This window comes from Saccostrea cucullata, unplaced genomic scaffold, assembly GCF_032062105.1.
Source record: "Saccostrea cucullata isolate Sc308-1 unplaced genomic scaffold, CSIRO_AGI_Scuc_v1 ctg353, whole genome shotgun sequence".
Lineage (NCBI taxonomy): Eukaryota > Metazoa > Mollusca > Bivalvia > Ostreida > Ostreidae > Saccostrea > Saccostrea cuccullata.
Genome location: NW_026929021.1, coordinates 84,065 through 98,511, shown reverse-complemented (window position 1 = coordinate 98,511; position 14,447 = coordinate 84,065). Strand labels below are relative to the sequence as shown.

Below are 14,447 nucleotides of genomic sequence, written 5' to 3'. Positions count from 1 at the left end.
AACGAACAGTTTTCAATATCGAAGTCTATAAAACAATACAAAATAGGAGCAGAGCAAACACGGACCTCTGAAACATAACATCAGTGGTGGGATCAGGTGCCATGGAGGAGTGAGCATCCCACTGCCGACTGGTCATACCCGCCGTGTGCTCCTTGTCCTGATCGGGAAATAACGGAAAAATCCGTCGTCAATTCAGTGTCAATAATGGACTAACAATTATTATGAAAAACGTCAGTCTGCATTTCACTCAATGATAAATTGTGTTTGCTGGCAAGGTCATTGTTTCGATCATAGAACTTACGAAATGATTACTTTATACGAGACTGCTGATATTCTTGTTTCATCAAGTTAATTGTCAATAATTGACCTCGTTTTAGAAATTGTTCATACGTAGAGCATGCTCTTGCGTATCGAATCAACTGAGATATATACACTCCGTATGCAGGCAATGAAGGTATATTGCTGCATAAGTAAGATAAGTTGACGATAGAAAAGTTAAAGTCATCACGTTTATCATATAGTTTGGTTGTTAGATTACCATTAACGTCTGTTTCAAGTAAAAAAAATATCCAAGTATGAAGCAGTTGTGTCAGATCTGTGGTATCTTTTATCTCAAGCTCACCAGGATATATTGTATCGACGTAGGAATGGAAAAGACCATTGTTATTTGACAATACATCGTCGATACATCTAAATGTCTAGTTGAAGGCCACAGTAAGTGTTTTCTTCTTTTCACGCATAAGATTTTGCACAAATTCTGCTTCACATGAATACAAAGATAGGTCTGTTTATAATGGAGCGCAATTGGACCCCCATAGAAATTCCAATAGATTGGAATAAACTGAATAAAGTGAAAAGCCAATAAACTAAGTACATAGTTATAATGAGGAAGAGTGTCTCTTCCCAAAAATCTATGTCCCAAAGGTCAGGGGTCTGGTGATAGGACGGGTCCTTCCGTCCGTCTATTACAGTTTGGGGTGCCCATCTCTTATCCGCAACTCCTGTCATACTACTGAATGAAATTTGATGAAACTTTCCTTTTTGATGCGACATATATTTTGGTTTTCCCATAGAAAAACATGGACACTGCCATTATATTCATTTTTTTTCTTATTTTTATTTTAGAGTTACTTCCTTTTGCCCGTTCGAGTTGATTACACGTATGAACGAAACATGTATTTTGCCATTCTAATCATGGGAGGCAGCGGTGAGCTCAGTGCTCACAATACCTCTATAGTCAATTTACAAGATCTATCCATATATTGGTTGATTCATATAAATGTTCTTTCCGATTATTCTTTCTTTGATGCACTTAAAGAGTTCATCGGTTTTTGAGAAAATATCTCTGTTTTGGTTGATTAACGTAAAGACCCTCAGTTTTATAGTTGATTCAGGAAGATTCAATTAATTGTTGATGGATTCACATCAAGTTCCATTTGTTTATAAATATTTTTTTAAATGCGTCTATTTTTGGTCGATTCAGATAGGATGTTTCTTTTCGTTTATATGCTACTAAGGGACCTGATAAGTATATACCGCGTATTCCAAAAACCCGTTTCTTCAATATCTGAAGGTTATCATTTAGTTCTCAACAAGCGCAACCTTTTAGTTTGTAAAATGTAAGGGATTGTGAAAACGTAATGTTTGATAAACCATGGATATTTCTATCATCTAGCTTGCATCTAGAACGAATGGCGTCTTGAGCGTTCTTTGATGGACAGCAATGTCTTTCTATATTCTCTTGCTTGCCAGTCGGAAAGAGGCTCAGCCATTAATCGTCTTGTTCTCTCTAAGATAGACACACCAACATTGTCAATACGAGAACTGTATTCAGGAAATCTGATCTTAACCTGAATATTTACCCCACTGTCTAAAAGAATTCGAATAATTCTTAGTTTGTTCACATAATCCGCTGTCACTAGTTTACTCATCAACAGTTTGTCAAGAGGTACCATGTGTCTTTTAGAAGTAATAATTCGCATCCAGGAACTTTGCTCATGTTCATGTTTTATATTATTTTTTTTCATTTCAATAAACTTGAAAATACGCCATGGCAAAACCAAGCATTTATCATTCTTATGAATTTGGTCATCTTTGGAAAAATTATTTCTTTTTAAGCATCTATTTTCCCTGATGAGTTCAAATAATTGCTTGTTTGTTGCAAGTCTGCAGTATTTATGTCCTTTCCTGATAATTGTTGTTAGTAAGTCGAATTGTTTTGTCCAAATCGCCAGTAATGCCGCGGAGACCCCATCACAGTCCTCCAAAAATATATCCGCCCCAGCTTTATACAGCAGAGAGGCAATATCAGAATGCCCAATGTAGATAGCCATATAGATGGGTGATCTACTGAAAGAATCACATATGTTGCAGTCAACACCGCCTCGTAGAAGAGTTTCAACGACCGGTTCTTGAGACTCTCGTATTGCATTCATCAGAGGTGAACCGTATCTTCCATCTGATACGTCTATTTCAGCACCTGCCTCGATCAGCAATCTTGCAACTTTTTTATGGCCATACCAACATGCCACTGTCAGTGGTGTGCAGAGCCGAGAAGTACCACGTACATATCCTATGAGTTGTGGCGTTTGATTTATACAGTTTCGGGGAACAAATTGAAGTATGTACTTCACTGTTTCGACACAACCTCCAGAAGACCCAAGCACTAAAAACCAGAGAGGACCCACCGCTACTTCCGATGTTCGCCGGCCATTAGGACCCAATGATATCTCAGAGTGAAATTTCCCAGGAGAGACTGATTGCATTCTGAATTAAAAAGATCACTAATGGATCCCTCCTCCCGAGCAACTCTTTCTCTTAAATACCGCAAGATTCGAAAATGACCAAAGTACACTACCCAATTTATTACTCTTATATTGTACTTCATATGAATATCCGGCAATGTATTGAATTTTACAATACGTTCATCATTCAAAAGTCTTGCACCGGTGAAACTTCCTACACGAATTCCTGTTTGTCTTGGAAAGAAATTTCTCGCGGACTCAGTAATTTACCTAAATCAGTTTGCTTTGCTAGAAAGACACTTTTTATTTCTTGATATGTTTTTTGCTGCAGTAAAGTAGTAAACGCTTCCGCAACCTGTGCATTTTTCAGTGTCTTACAAGAGAAAACATCGTAAAGTTCAAGACTTTTGATTTCTTTATAGAACCTTTTCGCCAGAGCAGGTATCATATCAGAATGTAGAAGAACGCGCCACTCTTTATCGAGTGTCTCCTTTGTTCCTATTTCATTTTCCTTCATACATAATTTGCAAGCTTGTTCCGTACCTTTGAAGTTGCCAGGGAGATGATTTGGCTGTTTAGGTTTCCCTGGACAAATAGCTACTTTTGCCATTAAGTATCCACATGACAAGAATTGCAGTATATGTTCTGGAAAAGATTTTCCATAGCTATATGCAACTACTTCAAAGATGGAGTAGTGGATGAATTTGAAATAATCAGTTGATTTCGTTGTATATGTTCCCTCCATTCGACGAAGAGCTTTTTCAATTTGATCATGGTCCGTACTTACGGCAATGTCACAGTTCTTAAAGATTATTTTTCTGCTAGACTGTGGTAAAGTCTGTGCATTATCTAGTATTTGTCGAGACAGTCTGTTATTGCAAAGCATGCACAGAACAAGTGCACAATACTGCAAACCGTTGTGAAGCTTCATTTTTTCTATTTCAGAAAAAAGACACTTTAGTGGCCTTTTAAAAAAGGAGATTCCCAATTGCTGTATTCTGTTGTCTGTTGAATATAGCTTACAAAGAAAGGGAAACATAGGCGACGTTTTCGAAAGAGCTTCAGTCGGAAATGGAGTTATGTTATGTTTGATGAGCATCTTTATTTTATCGTCTGCTGTTAATGAATTCTCCTCATCGTCCAGATTGATGACATTGCTGTCTGTTGTAATGAAAGACTTCATACAGAGTAACTCATTGAACACGGATAGTCTGCAAGTGGTTAGCACCATAGTTTTAGAATTGTGAGGATTTTTAATTATTTTTTCATAATCTATCAATTCGTGAAATTTGTTCTTTTGCATTCCAAAGATCCCTACTACATCATCCACGACAAATACCTGTGCCTTTTGAACGTTGTAATACACATATATTTCTCTAATCTCTGTCACAGGGACAAGCTCATATCCCCTCCTCTGAAGTTTTAGTGCTATGTGTCGAGCTGTCGCCGACTTTCCGGAACCGGGTATACCAGTAAGCACTGTAAAGGGAATGGAAGTAACTTTCTTCCACACATTGGGGAAATTGTGGTTCTCGTGGAACATCGCGTCTTCTACCTCCCAATTTTGTATTTCGATTTCTTGCAAGACTGAAACAGAGAAATTATCTTTAAACAATTTTAAAAAAGTTGTGAGTCTTGCAAATCATTTAAAATCGGTTTGGTGATCTGATTAGAAAATGAATACCCTTTGTAATTACCTCTAACATTGTGTGATATTGACTGCATATTTTTCTTCATTTGTTCTGTAAGTGAAAGGCAAAAAAATCATGCAAGATTTTTAAAATAAATGTTCTACTCTCTTAATTAACAATGCTTAATGTATATATGTCTTACTTTCTAGCCTTTCTACTATCTCTCTTGTCATCTGATCTTCGATCGCTTGTTTTTGTAACTGGTCATGAAAGCTTTTTGAGAGTGTAGGATCCATTGTTTCGTGACGAAGGAAGTCGACCTCCAATTCATATTTTCTAGAATTATTAAGGTACCCGTCAAGTTCAATGACTATATCTTTGATTTTTGACCAGATTAAGGTAAATTCCGTGTTTGACAGAGCAGTGGCTGTAGAATGAGCACATTCATTTCTATAAATACGAATCCACTCAATGTTTGCAGATAAGGATTTGTCACTGGGATGTGGATCGTTTCCCCAGGAATTTGTATGTGGTGGAATCGATGAAATTTTCCGAAGAAGAATGTACAATAAAGAGATATCAAAATCTGTGTAATTCCCTGTGTAAGTTCCCGTACTCGGTAAAATAATATTTCTCTGGGCAACCGTTAGACGAGGTAGGTTTTTGATGCACATTTTTATCGTAAAGGAAAAGTTATGAGGCGCTACTCGGTTTTGGTCTTGAAGTTGGTGAGTACATGGCCCCAGAATCAGACGACAGACTCTGTTTCTGTTGGTTGTTTCTTCCGTCGAAGCGTAAAGAGAAACAGCCATTATCTTTTTAAAAAAAATAGAAATGTAATGATATAATACTATAGTCATGTTCTTTAACATGTCTTTTAGACAAAAACTCTTGATTAAAATTCATATCAAACACTTAAATTGAGTTTTTTATCCTTGTTTTTAATTTACTTTACTTAGATACATTACCATGTATAAGATTGATGTAGTAATTAATTGTAGTTTTAATCTCATTTGAAAATGTTCATAATATGAGCATTTCGGCTTGGTTTTGTTTGAATATGAATGTCATTGAAACTGTCGTTCTGAAAGGTGCTGCCCATCCAGCCCTCTCTCCATGCCTTCGTAAGTTTACATTCAGTTGACAAAATTGTGCACTGAATTTCTTGACAAGAAAAGAAGAGGCCATCTTACATTATTTTTGAGTGTTTAAAGACCTGAGCTAGACCCCAACCCTGCGCGTTCCTCCGGGGTCTGATGTTCATCTTGTAAAGTACAAAAATGATTAATATAGGTAAAAATAAATAACAAATCCTACCTTTTTTTAATGATATTCCATGAATATTCAAGGCATTTATCTTTCAATGCTGGGTGGCTTTTCTTTTATATTCCGTGCTGACGTGTATATTTGGGTATACAGTATCTATATTTGAAATGTGTTCTCAGTAAAAGGCTATACACGTGATTTCGTTGAAACTGTGTATTGATTTTGATAACATGCTGCATTACAGGGTTAGGAGAGTGATTTTGAGAGGTACAGTGTGTACACATTGTGTGTCACATTCTTGCTACCTTTATCATACCTTAGATATGAAGTTTTCTATGAAGAAACAATGACTTCCTTTAACATTAAAACTATTTATCCAGTAGATAACATTTGACGGCCTGGTGAACTGGTGTATTGATAAACTTAGGATTGAAGGTTGACCTATCCTCTTTCTTTTAATTGGGAAAAGGTCTGTATGTTAGAAAAAATAATGGCTGGAAACTTCTTCTAACTGAGGTAACATCAAATAGATCAAATTAACACCGAAAACAGCATGTATATAACACATATGGAAGTCCTCCGTCCATCCTTTCAGGTCCTCACCTTCAAAACCAAACAAAGGATATTAATAAACAAATAAGAAAATCGTAATTAGTGGGGAGTGCATGTTTGAGAAAAGTTTCATCATATCCTTCAGATTTGTCAGCCTGGTAAAAGGTCAGAACGACCAGTGTTGATCAAAGTGACATTGTGAAAGGAGAGGCCCCTGGCTTTCTGATAAGCGTGTGAAATAAACATAATGGTTACGTAGACAAAGACGATCATTTAAGAAAAAAATACGGACTCCCTATACACGCATTCAACACCGAGGATGAGGTTTCTAATCTGCTTTGTCACTTTGTTTGCATTTGCGAGTAAGTTATAAACTAGAACTATTTCTTTCTTTCAGACTGCTTTTATGAAGAACGCATCGTGATTTGCCCACTATAAAATACATAACTTAATGTAGAACGCGCTGTGTGCTGCCGACTATGAGCTATACCTTATTTTTCCTATTTCAGACTGCTTTAATGTAGAGCGCGCTGCCAGTTGTCCATTGTTTTGTCCTATGAATTACGCTCCATTGTGTGGTACAGACGGCAAAACCTACAGTAACGAGTGTGAACTACATGTCTCCAACTGCCTGTATGTAACTGTTTTTTAATCAGTTTTTATGTCTCCATCCTACCCTAGGGGGTTATGATTTGAACAAGTTTGGATGTCCACTCCACTACTTGAAAGTATTACCATATTAATATGAATTATCACGGATTTGCTTTTTTGAGAAGTTTTTTAAGAGATTCTTCTTGTGTATCCCTATGCAAAACTCATCATGACTGAAACGAACTTGAAACTACACTTCCCGCAGATGCTTCCATATGCCTTTTTAGTTCTTGAGAACAAGGTTTTATTCTTAGTATTTCTTTGTAAAAATTTTGATCACCAATTTCTGTCCCACCGTACGTCCAGGGGTCAATTTTCAGTACACGATAATGATTCCAAATAATGATTCATTATACCTCCGGTGATTTAAACAAACGTGAACTGACCTTCACACGGATGCTTCTATATAAATATTATTAATTATGCTTCCTTCCCACTGTGGGACGTGGAGACGAGTCCTTCGGATGAGACCGTATAAACAGAGGTCCCGTGTCTCAGTAGGTGCTGGCACGAAAAATATCCCTCATTGCTCAAAGTCCTGAGTGACGTATATAGGACAAATCGGCAAGTGCCAGCGTCTCCATATGAGTGAAAAATTCTTAAGGAAGTTAAACAACATACAATTAATCATCAATTATGCTTTCTAATGAGGAGACGGATTTAAAAGATTTTTCTCTATTTTTTTCCATCGTAAAATCTTGAAACCCTATCTGTTGTGGTATCGCCCTACCCCGAAGTAAACCACTTTTCTTCATATTTAGAAAGAGAAGCATCTACAGGTAGTGTAAGTTTATCAAATCATGACACGGGGCTATGAAGGGAAATATAAACATTGTTTGTTTGTTTGTTTTTTACATATGCACATTTATATTCCAGACACAAAACACAAGTCACTAAAGATTACAATGGTATGTGTGGTGGCGATGCTCTTCAACCAGTAGCCGTGTCACGCTGATTTATAATTAAATCGGCATTATACTGCTGAAAAAATGTGTGTTTGTCTTTTCAGTGAAACATAAGGGAATAACAAACAGAACTCAAGATCAAAAGTCCATAAAAAATACAAAATAGAAGGATAACAAACTCAGACCTCCAAAACATCAGAGGTGGGATCAGGTGCCATGGAGGAGTGAGCATCCCCTGCCGACCAGTCACATCCGCCGTGTACTCCTTATCGGCAAATAACGGAAAAATCCGTTTAAATAAGACTGCTGATATTCTAGTTTCATCAACTTGTTTGTCAATAATTTACCTCGTTTTAGAAATTGTTAATACGTAGAGCATGCTCTTGCGTATGGAATCAGCTGAGATATACAAACTCCTTATTCAGGTGATGAAGGTATATTACTGTAAGGGAAGTTGATGATTGTACAACTGTGAAGTTAGAGACATAAAGTTTATCATAGAACTTGGTTGTTAGATTTCCATTAACGTCTTAATATTTTTCAAGTAAAATATCCAAATATAGGACAGATGTGTCAGACTCTGTGGTATCTTTTATTACAAACTCATTGGGATATATCGTATCGACTGTATATCTAAATGTTGAGATGAAGGACAAGGCAAGTTTTTTCTTCTTTTCGCGCAAAAGATTTTTGTGCCAATTCTCCTTCATATGAGTACAGAAATAGGTCTGCTAATAAAGGGCGCAATAAGTACCCGGCATGGGAATTCCAATAGATTGTAGGAAGACCTAGTCTCCAAAATCTACATATATATTTTAATTAAAAACTCAAGCATCTTTTTAATGTCAACTTCATTAAAAACTCAATTAATAGGTACACATCTTTTGTAACAATTAACAAGTACACTGGAACTTGAAAAAACAGAAAAACAAAGCAAAACAAATCAGCTCAATATTTACTAAAGAATAAAAGGGAAGTGTCCACTACATCACTCAATATCAAAGAACATCAGCACTTACTATGTATTATATTAATGACTGCATTGATTATATGCCTTTGGTTCTACTTCTTGCGGCTTATAAAAAAAGAGAATCGTAAAATTTACAATTTTCTTTACACAACCGCTTCATACTATTATAACAAAACCAAAGAGTATTTTTATTCAAGAAACCAAATATACCTTTTAAAAATTCGACAGGAAAGTCCATACGCTTAACATATCTAAAGTACGCTCGTTATAAGCTAAAAGGCAGAGCTCCATTAATTTAAGTGTGAAATCACAAGACCGTCTCGGATTTTGAGTGTTTTATAACTCGAGACAGTGTATGTTTTATCTTAGCTCTATTTTCCCACATCATTTCATCTAGAGAAAGCCCTTCGACAATTTTCACATTGTGCTACAAACACACTATCAATGTTCAGTCAATAAGCAGTCATTCTTGTTCATCAGATATCACAATTAACTTTAACATTTTTTCAATTGGTTGAGGATTCCAATTTCCTTTTAATGACCAACTCTTGAATATAAGTTTGGTATTAAACTTGTATTTAGTGCTTATATATACGATATAGAAGACTTCAGAAAATGTATCATGAAATCCACTAGTATCATTGCCATAATGTGTTTTTCACTATGGTCCATACGAAGGCCCAGTCTCCCCTCAAAGACAACAACTCTACAGGGCTGGACCTTAACTCAATAAACACCGAAAACGTTGACATTGTTAGACAACTTCTGAACCAAGAAACTATCATTAGGATGACCTTAGTGAAAAATGTCCATACTTTAATGAAAGACATGCTGAGCTTACAGGAAAAACTCGCTGAGGCTGAAGTTGAAATCTCCTCCCTGAAGAAATCGACTGATAGCGAACTTACCGATTTGAAAAACGAAGTGATGCTGCTGAAACTCGAAAATGGTATGCTGAGAAATATAATAAATGTTCACGAACAAGAGCTTGAAAATTTGAATATTAAGCTTGAAAACGTTTCGAATACACTGGCAGACATTAAAATCGAGGTAAGGTTTTCGTCGCTGACACTTCTAAATCTAAACACACGTACAGTTGATGTGGAAAATGAAAAAGAGAAAGTGGCCAGATCTGTAGAAAACGTGTAGAATTACCAGACATAGACCAAAAGAAATCAGCTGCAATCTCCAAACTCAAAGAAGATAACGATTTATTATCTGGTAAGTATTCTAGCTTTTTAAATAGTTAGGTCATTTTAGGAAATATTAAGTGAAAACTATTTTTATGCGCCCGAATTGATAGATCCGGGACGTACATTGTTTTGTCCTGTCTGTCTGTTTGTTTGTTTGCAAACTTTAATCTTTGCCATAACTTTTGAACCATGAAAAATAGAGACTTCAAATTTGATATGCATACTCCACTAATTTAGCTCTTTTAAATTTCACTTAGGTCAATGACCTTGAAACCTTTACTATTACCTATATGCTAAAAATAGCTTTTTATCCGCAAACCTTAACCTTCGCAATAACTTTTGAACAATGAAAGTTAGAAACTTTACATTTGGTATACATACACGACTAATTAAGCTCTTTCAAATCACACAAAGGTCAATGACCTTGTGACCTTTGACTGTGACCAATATGCAAAAAATAGTTTTTTGTACCTTTTCCATAACTTTTGAGCCCTAAAAGATAGAGAATGCATATTTAGTATGCATACTCCAGTAATTAATCTCTTTCAAATGACACCATGGTCAATGACCTTGTGACCTTGATTATAACATATATGCTAAAATAGCTTTTTAAAAAGTTTGTTGCCGCCGGGCGCATAGTGTTTTACAAACACATCTTATTTACACTTTTTTCATGTTTTAGTGAATGTGAACAGCTCGATGGACAATTTAAAGTCTGCCCTGAGGTTGTCAGAGACGGAGCAGTTAAAGTTGTCTGCCGCTGTATCGTCCTTGGAACTGTTGAGAGTGAACTTAACCAACCATGATCATGGTACTCATTCTTTAAAAACACGTACTGCTGATTAGGATTTAGATCCACCTTATCTATGACCTAATCAATTATCACCATAAAACCCTCTAACACAAAGATTTATTGCATTTTCATGTTTCTATTTCTTAGATAAAGCTACGAAATTCGCATTTACTGCGGGTGTTACCTCAAGCAACAAAACTTGGAGAAGTGGAGTTATGGTTTTCGATAAAGTCATCTTTAGCATTCGAAGCGGATATAACCCAAGTACGGGAGTTTTTACGGCCCCGATAGAAGGAAACTATGTCTTTTATGTCAGTGCTGTGGAGTTTTCTAACCGTTATCTCGGAGTCTTTATCGATAAAAATGGAAAACATCAGGTACAATTAATTGGCGATTCTAGTGCTCAATTCCAGACGGGGACAAACATGGTGATATTAAGTCTAAACCGGGGATATGCAGTGTGGGTCAATTACAAAAGTGGTAGCGGTTATTATAGTGAATTCGAATCAATTCCTGTTACAACCTTTTCTGGATTCCTCATTTAAAGTACATTATTTCTATCGGCAATTCATTATTATATTTGGAGACATATTTGTCTTCTTCAGTTTTTATTTACATTTATTTAGAGCTACTTGTATTTGCGATTTGATTATAAATATTGTTAGTTTTAAAGGCCATGCCATAAGAGATCTTTGTGTCATGTGTTTAGCGGCGGGTGTGACCAGTCGGCAAGGGATGCTCGATCACTCCTCCAAAGCATCTGATTCTACCTCTAATTTTTGGAGGTGTGCTTTTGCTCTGCTCCTATATTGTAGTTTTATAGAATTGTTCGTTATCTCTATAAACCGGTATTTCATCTGGTTAGCATTAAGTTGCTGTGAATCAACTGGAGTCAAAATTCCGTAAACAATACAAAATAGGAGCAGAGCAAACACGGACTTCCAAAACCTCAGAGGTCGGATAAGGTGTCATGGAGGAGTGAGCATCCCCTGCTAACCGGTCACACCCGCCGTGTGCTTCTTGTCATGATTGGGAAATAACGGAAATATCTGTCAACAATTCAGTATATAAATAATGGACTAACAATTGGTATGAAAAACGTCAGTCAGCATTTGACTCAATGATAAACTGTATTTGCTGACAATGGCATTGTATCGACCATAAATATTACGAAATGGTGACTTTAAACGAGACTGCTGAAATTCTTGTTTCATCAACTTGATTGTCAACATTTTAAATCGTTTAAGAAATTGTTCATGCAATATTCACCGAGCCTGAATATTGTACTCCTCAGATGGCTATCCAAAATAAATACATGTATGGTAGTTTAAATTCATTGTGTTTTTTTGAAATATTATACAATTATTGCTGCTTTTGAGGTCAATACAATGATTTAGCCATCTGAGGAGTACAATATTCGGGCTCGGTGAATATTGTACTTCGAAGATGGCTAAATCATTGTATTGACCTCAAAAACAGCAATAATTGTTTTATTGTATGATTCACTGATAAAATGATGCAGCTCATTACTTGTTTGTATTTGATTAAGTCCTTGCCAAATACAAGAGAGAAGCAGAACTAAAACGTAAGAACACCTTACCAGTCGTATCAATTTGAAATGTTTTTTTTTTCATCTATTTTAGCTGCCATGAACAAAATAATATATTGTCAATCTTTTTATTGGATAGATTTTGAAAGGAAGGAGTATTTATTATCAGGGAAAACTGACTGCCAAAAAGTAAAAAAAAAAAAAAACATGTTGTTCAGTAAAAGTGTTGGACGTGGGTCCCTGCATCCCCTCTTACCATTTTCACCCTAAAATATATATTCGCTTATGTTTTTTTTTTACATAAAAAAATCATAGTCGTAGAAATAGCTTTTTAACAATTTGTATCAATTTGGAATTTCCCAATCTATTTTTAGATCAATGGACAGGAAATAAATCCTTGTATTGACCTGGAACATCACGTATAATTATATACTGTGGTGGAAAGATGAATGAAACATAAGAAATAGAATGATGATTAAAAACAACTTTTTAAAGCAGATAATTCTTTTTTTGTTACACATCTAATTTTAAAGAAAGGGAAACAATTCTTACCAAAATTTAAGGTCATAGATTAGGACACATTACACCCTTAAACATGTATGCTAATAGTAATAAAAGAGAGTTACGTTGAAATGAATTAGGTATCTAACAGTAACACATCTTTAATATATTCAAAATCACAAACCTATAACATACTCCAGACTCTATATTCTCAGATATTTAACTAATTTCAACATTCAAAGTTGTTGTACTTTGACCAATCCATTGTCATTTACACACAAGTTTGTCCATTACCCACCAACTTATCTGAACTAGTTTGCATGTGTGACTGATCGTATAAGAAGCATTGTTTAAGGAAGTTCTCAAGTAACATAAACCAACTAAAAGGCCCATAAAAGTATTCCTTTGCTTGCTTTTTCTCATACATTACAACCTGTTTCAGAGTACATAACCCTCAAAATCCAACTGCCCAAAATTTAATGTAGAGTATCTAATATTGTAGTTATGTACCAAAACACAAAAATCAACAGATTGATGTTGAGTCAGCATCACAAAATTCCTTAATTTTTCATAATCATAAAAACTCTCAAATGATTATTTACTCAGGGACTTTAAAAACGCCTATTAAGATTGCTTTTATTGTCATTGGTACATTATGTTACATGTGGTAGGAAGTTTATTAAAAATCATATTTCCATAGAATCTCTTCATTTCCAATACAATCAACGAATTTGTTAACCGAATTTTTTTCAAGGCAAACAGTTAAAATCACACTCTCAACATTTTTTCTCGTTTTGATTAGTAACGTGTATGACCACCATTTGAAACTTCAAATGCTCTCAAGCGGAGCCTCTAGGATTGGCATACAGCTCGAATTCGTCTAATAGGAATGTTAGAGCCTTTGCTAATTCTGGCTCGCTTGTGGGTTGGCGTTGACGTCTTCTTAACCGTCTTCTAAGCTCGCCCATTCGTATTCGATTGGATTAAGGTCGGGAGACCGAGCTTTGAATTCCAAGATGTTACCTGTATTTGTGTTTTAAACGTCGTTTATCGATGATATGGATACATGCCAAAATGCTTCAAACAAAATACATGGGCAAAATATTAGAATATCAAAATTGTAAATTTGTTTCACAAGACATTTTCATAAAGGCGTTTTTAAAGTCTCTGAGTATATTATGCCATTTTGTATTGGATAGGATTATATATAAGTCACATAATTGATAAGGCACATGTTATATCATGATTACTCAGATAAGATTTACAAAGCAGTCTTTTGGACAGGTATACCCCAATATTAGTAATATCAAGTTTTACCACAATGCTTGGCAAAATTCAAAAATAAAAACATGCAAAGAATCATGCTCTTTTTAAATGAATTATACATCTCAAGTTAATTTGTATAAATACGATTCCTTTTAGCATAAAGGAAACTAAGAATTGTGTGTATCACACTGTGAGTCAGCATACAATGACCTAGCTTGAGTTAATCAAACCTGCAGATGGCAAAACATTAATTTCCGCATTAATATAACAGTATATAAAATTCCATATGCTCAACAATCTCAAGTGAAAATAACAAAGGCATATACTAATCTAGGCCAGTTAGATTCGTTTAAGTTAGGATCTTCCTTGATAACCAAATTTACTAGGGTTAATGTTAAGGGTCTAACTTGATATAAATTACTAGTA

At 35.4% G+C, this 14,447-nt stretch overlaps 3 protein-coding genes across 3 annotated transcripts; 2 read left to right on the top strand and 1 right to left on the bottom strand.

The window, feature by feature from the left end:
* Positions 1–2,890: 2,890 nt before the first annotated feature.
* Positions 2,891–5,963, bottom strand: LOC134279594 (uncharacterized). The gene is made up of 4 exons (XM_062762003.1): positions 5,693–5,963; positions 4,578–5,190; positions 4,442–4,486; positions 2,891–4,331 (listed from the first exon to the last, which is right to left on the bottom strand). Exons 2-4 carry the CDS (start codon positions 5,185–5,187, stop codon positions 2,959–2,961), a joined length of 2,028 nt encoding a protein of 675 aa, XP_062617987.1. The 5' UTR covers positions 5,188–5,190; positions 5,693–5,963; the 3' UTR covers positions 2,891–2,958.
* A 468-nt stretch (positions 5,964–6,431) lies between these two features.
* LOC134279595 (turripeptide Ici9.1-like) lies at positions 6,432–7,835 on the top strand. Its single transcript, XM_062762005.1, has 3 exons — positions 6,432–6,555; positions 6,703–6,826; positions 7,721–7,835. The coding sequence occupies exons 1-3, from the start codon at positions 6,513–6,515 to the stop codon at positions 7,797–7,799; spliced, it is 246 nt and encodes an 81-aa protein (XP_062617989.1). The 5' UTR covers positions 6,432–6,512; the 3' UTR covers positions 7,800–7,835.
* A 1,547-nt stretch (positions 7,836–9,382) lies between these two features.
* LOC134279588 (uncharacterized) lies at positions 9,383–11,250 on the top strand. Its single transcript, XM_062761998.1, has 3 exons — positions 9,383–9,668; positions 10,595–10,723; positions 10,853–11,250. The coding sequence occupies exons 1-3, from the start codon at positions 9,383–9,385 to the stop codon at positions 11,248–11,250; spliced, it is 813 nt and encodes a 270-aa protein (XP_062617982.1).
* Positions 11,251–14,447: the final 3,197 nt, after the last annotated feature.

Coding starts and splice junctions, on each gene's coding strand:
- LOC134279588 (XM_062761998.1), top strand. CDS start 9,383: ATGGTCCATACGAAGGCCCAGTCTCCCCTCAAAGACAACAACTCTACA. Junction 9,669..10,594: donor GCTGCTGAAACTCGAAAATG/GTATGCTGAGAA, acceptor TTCATGTTTTAG/TGAATGTGAACAGCTCGATG. Junction 10,724..10,852: donor CTTAACCAACCATGATCATG/GTACTCATTCTT, acceptor TCTATTTCTTAG/ATAAAGCTACGAAATTCGCA.
- LOC134279595 (XM_062762005.1), top strand. CDS start 6,513: ATGAGGTTTCTAATCTGCTTTGTCACTTTGTTTGCATTTGCGA. Junction 6,556..6,702: donor CACTTTGTTTGCATTTGCGA/GTAAGTTATAAA, acceptor TTCCTATTTCAG/ACTGCTTTAATGTAGAGCGC. Junction 6,827..7,720: donor CTACATGTCTCCAACTGCCT/GTATGTAACTGT, acceptor TTTATATTCCAG/ACACAAAACACAAGTCACTA.
- LOC134279594 (XM_062762003.1), bottom strand. CDS start 5,187: ATGGCTGTTTCTCTTTACGCTTCGACGGAAGAAACAACCAACAGAAAC. Junction 4,487..4,577: donor GATAGTAGAAAGGCTAGAAA/GTAAGACATATA, acceptor TTTCACTTACAG/AACAAATGAAGAAAAATATG. Junction 4,332..4,441: donor AATATCACACAATGTTAGAG/GTAATTACAAAG, acceptor TCTCTGTTTCAG/TCTTGCAAGAAATCGAAATA.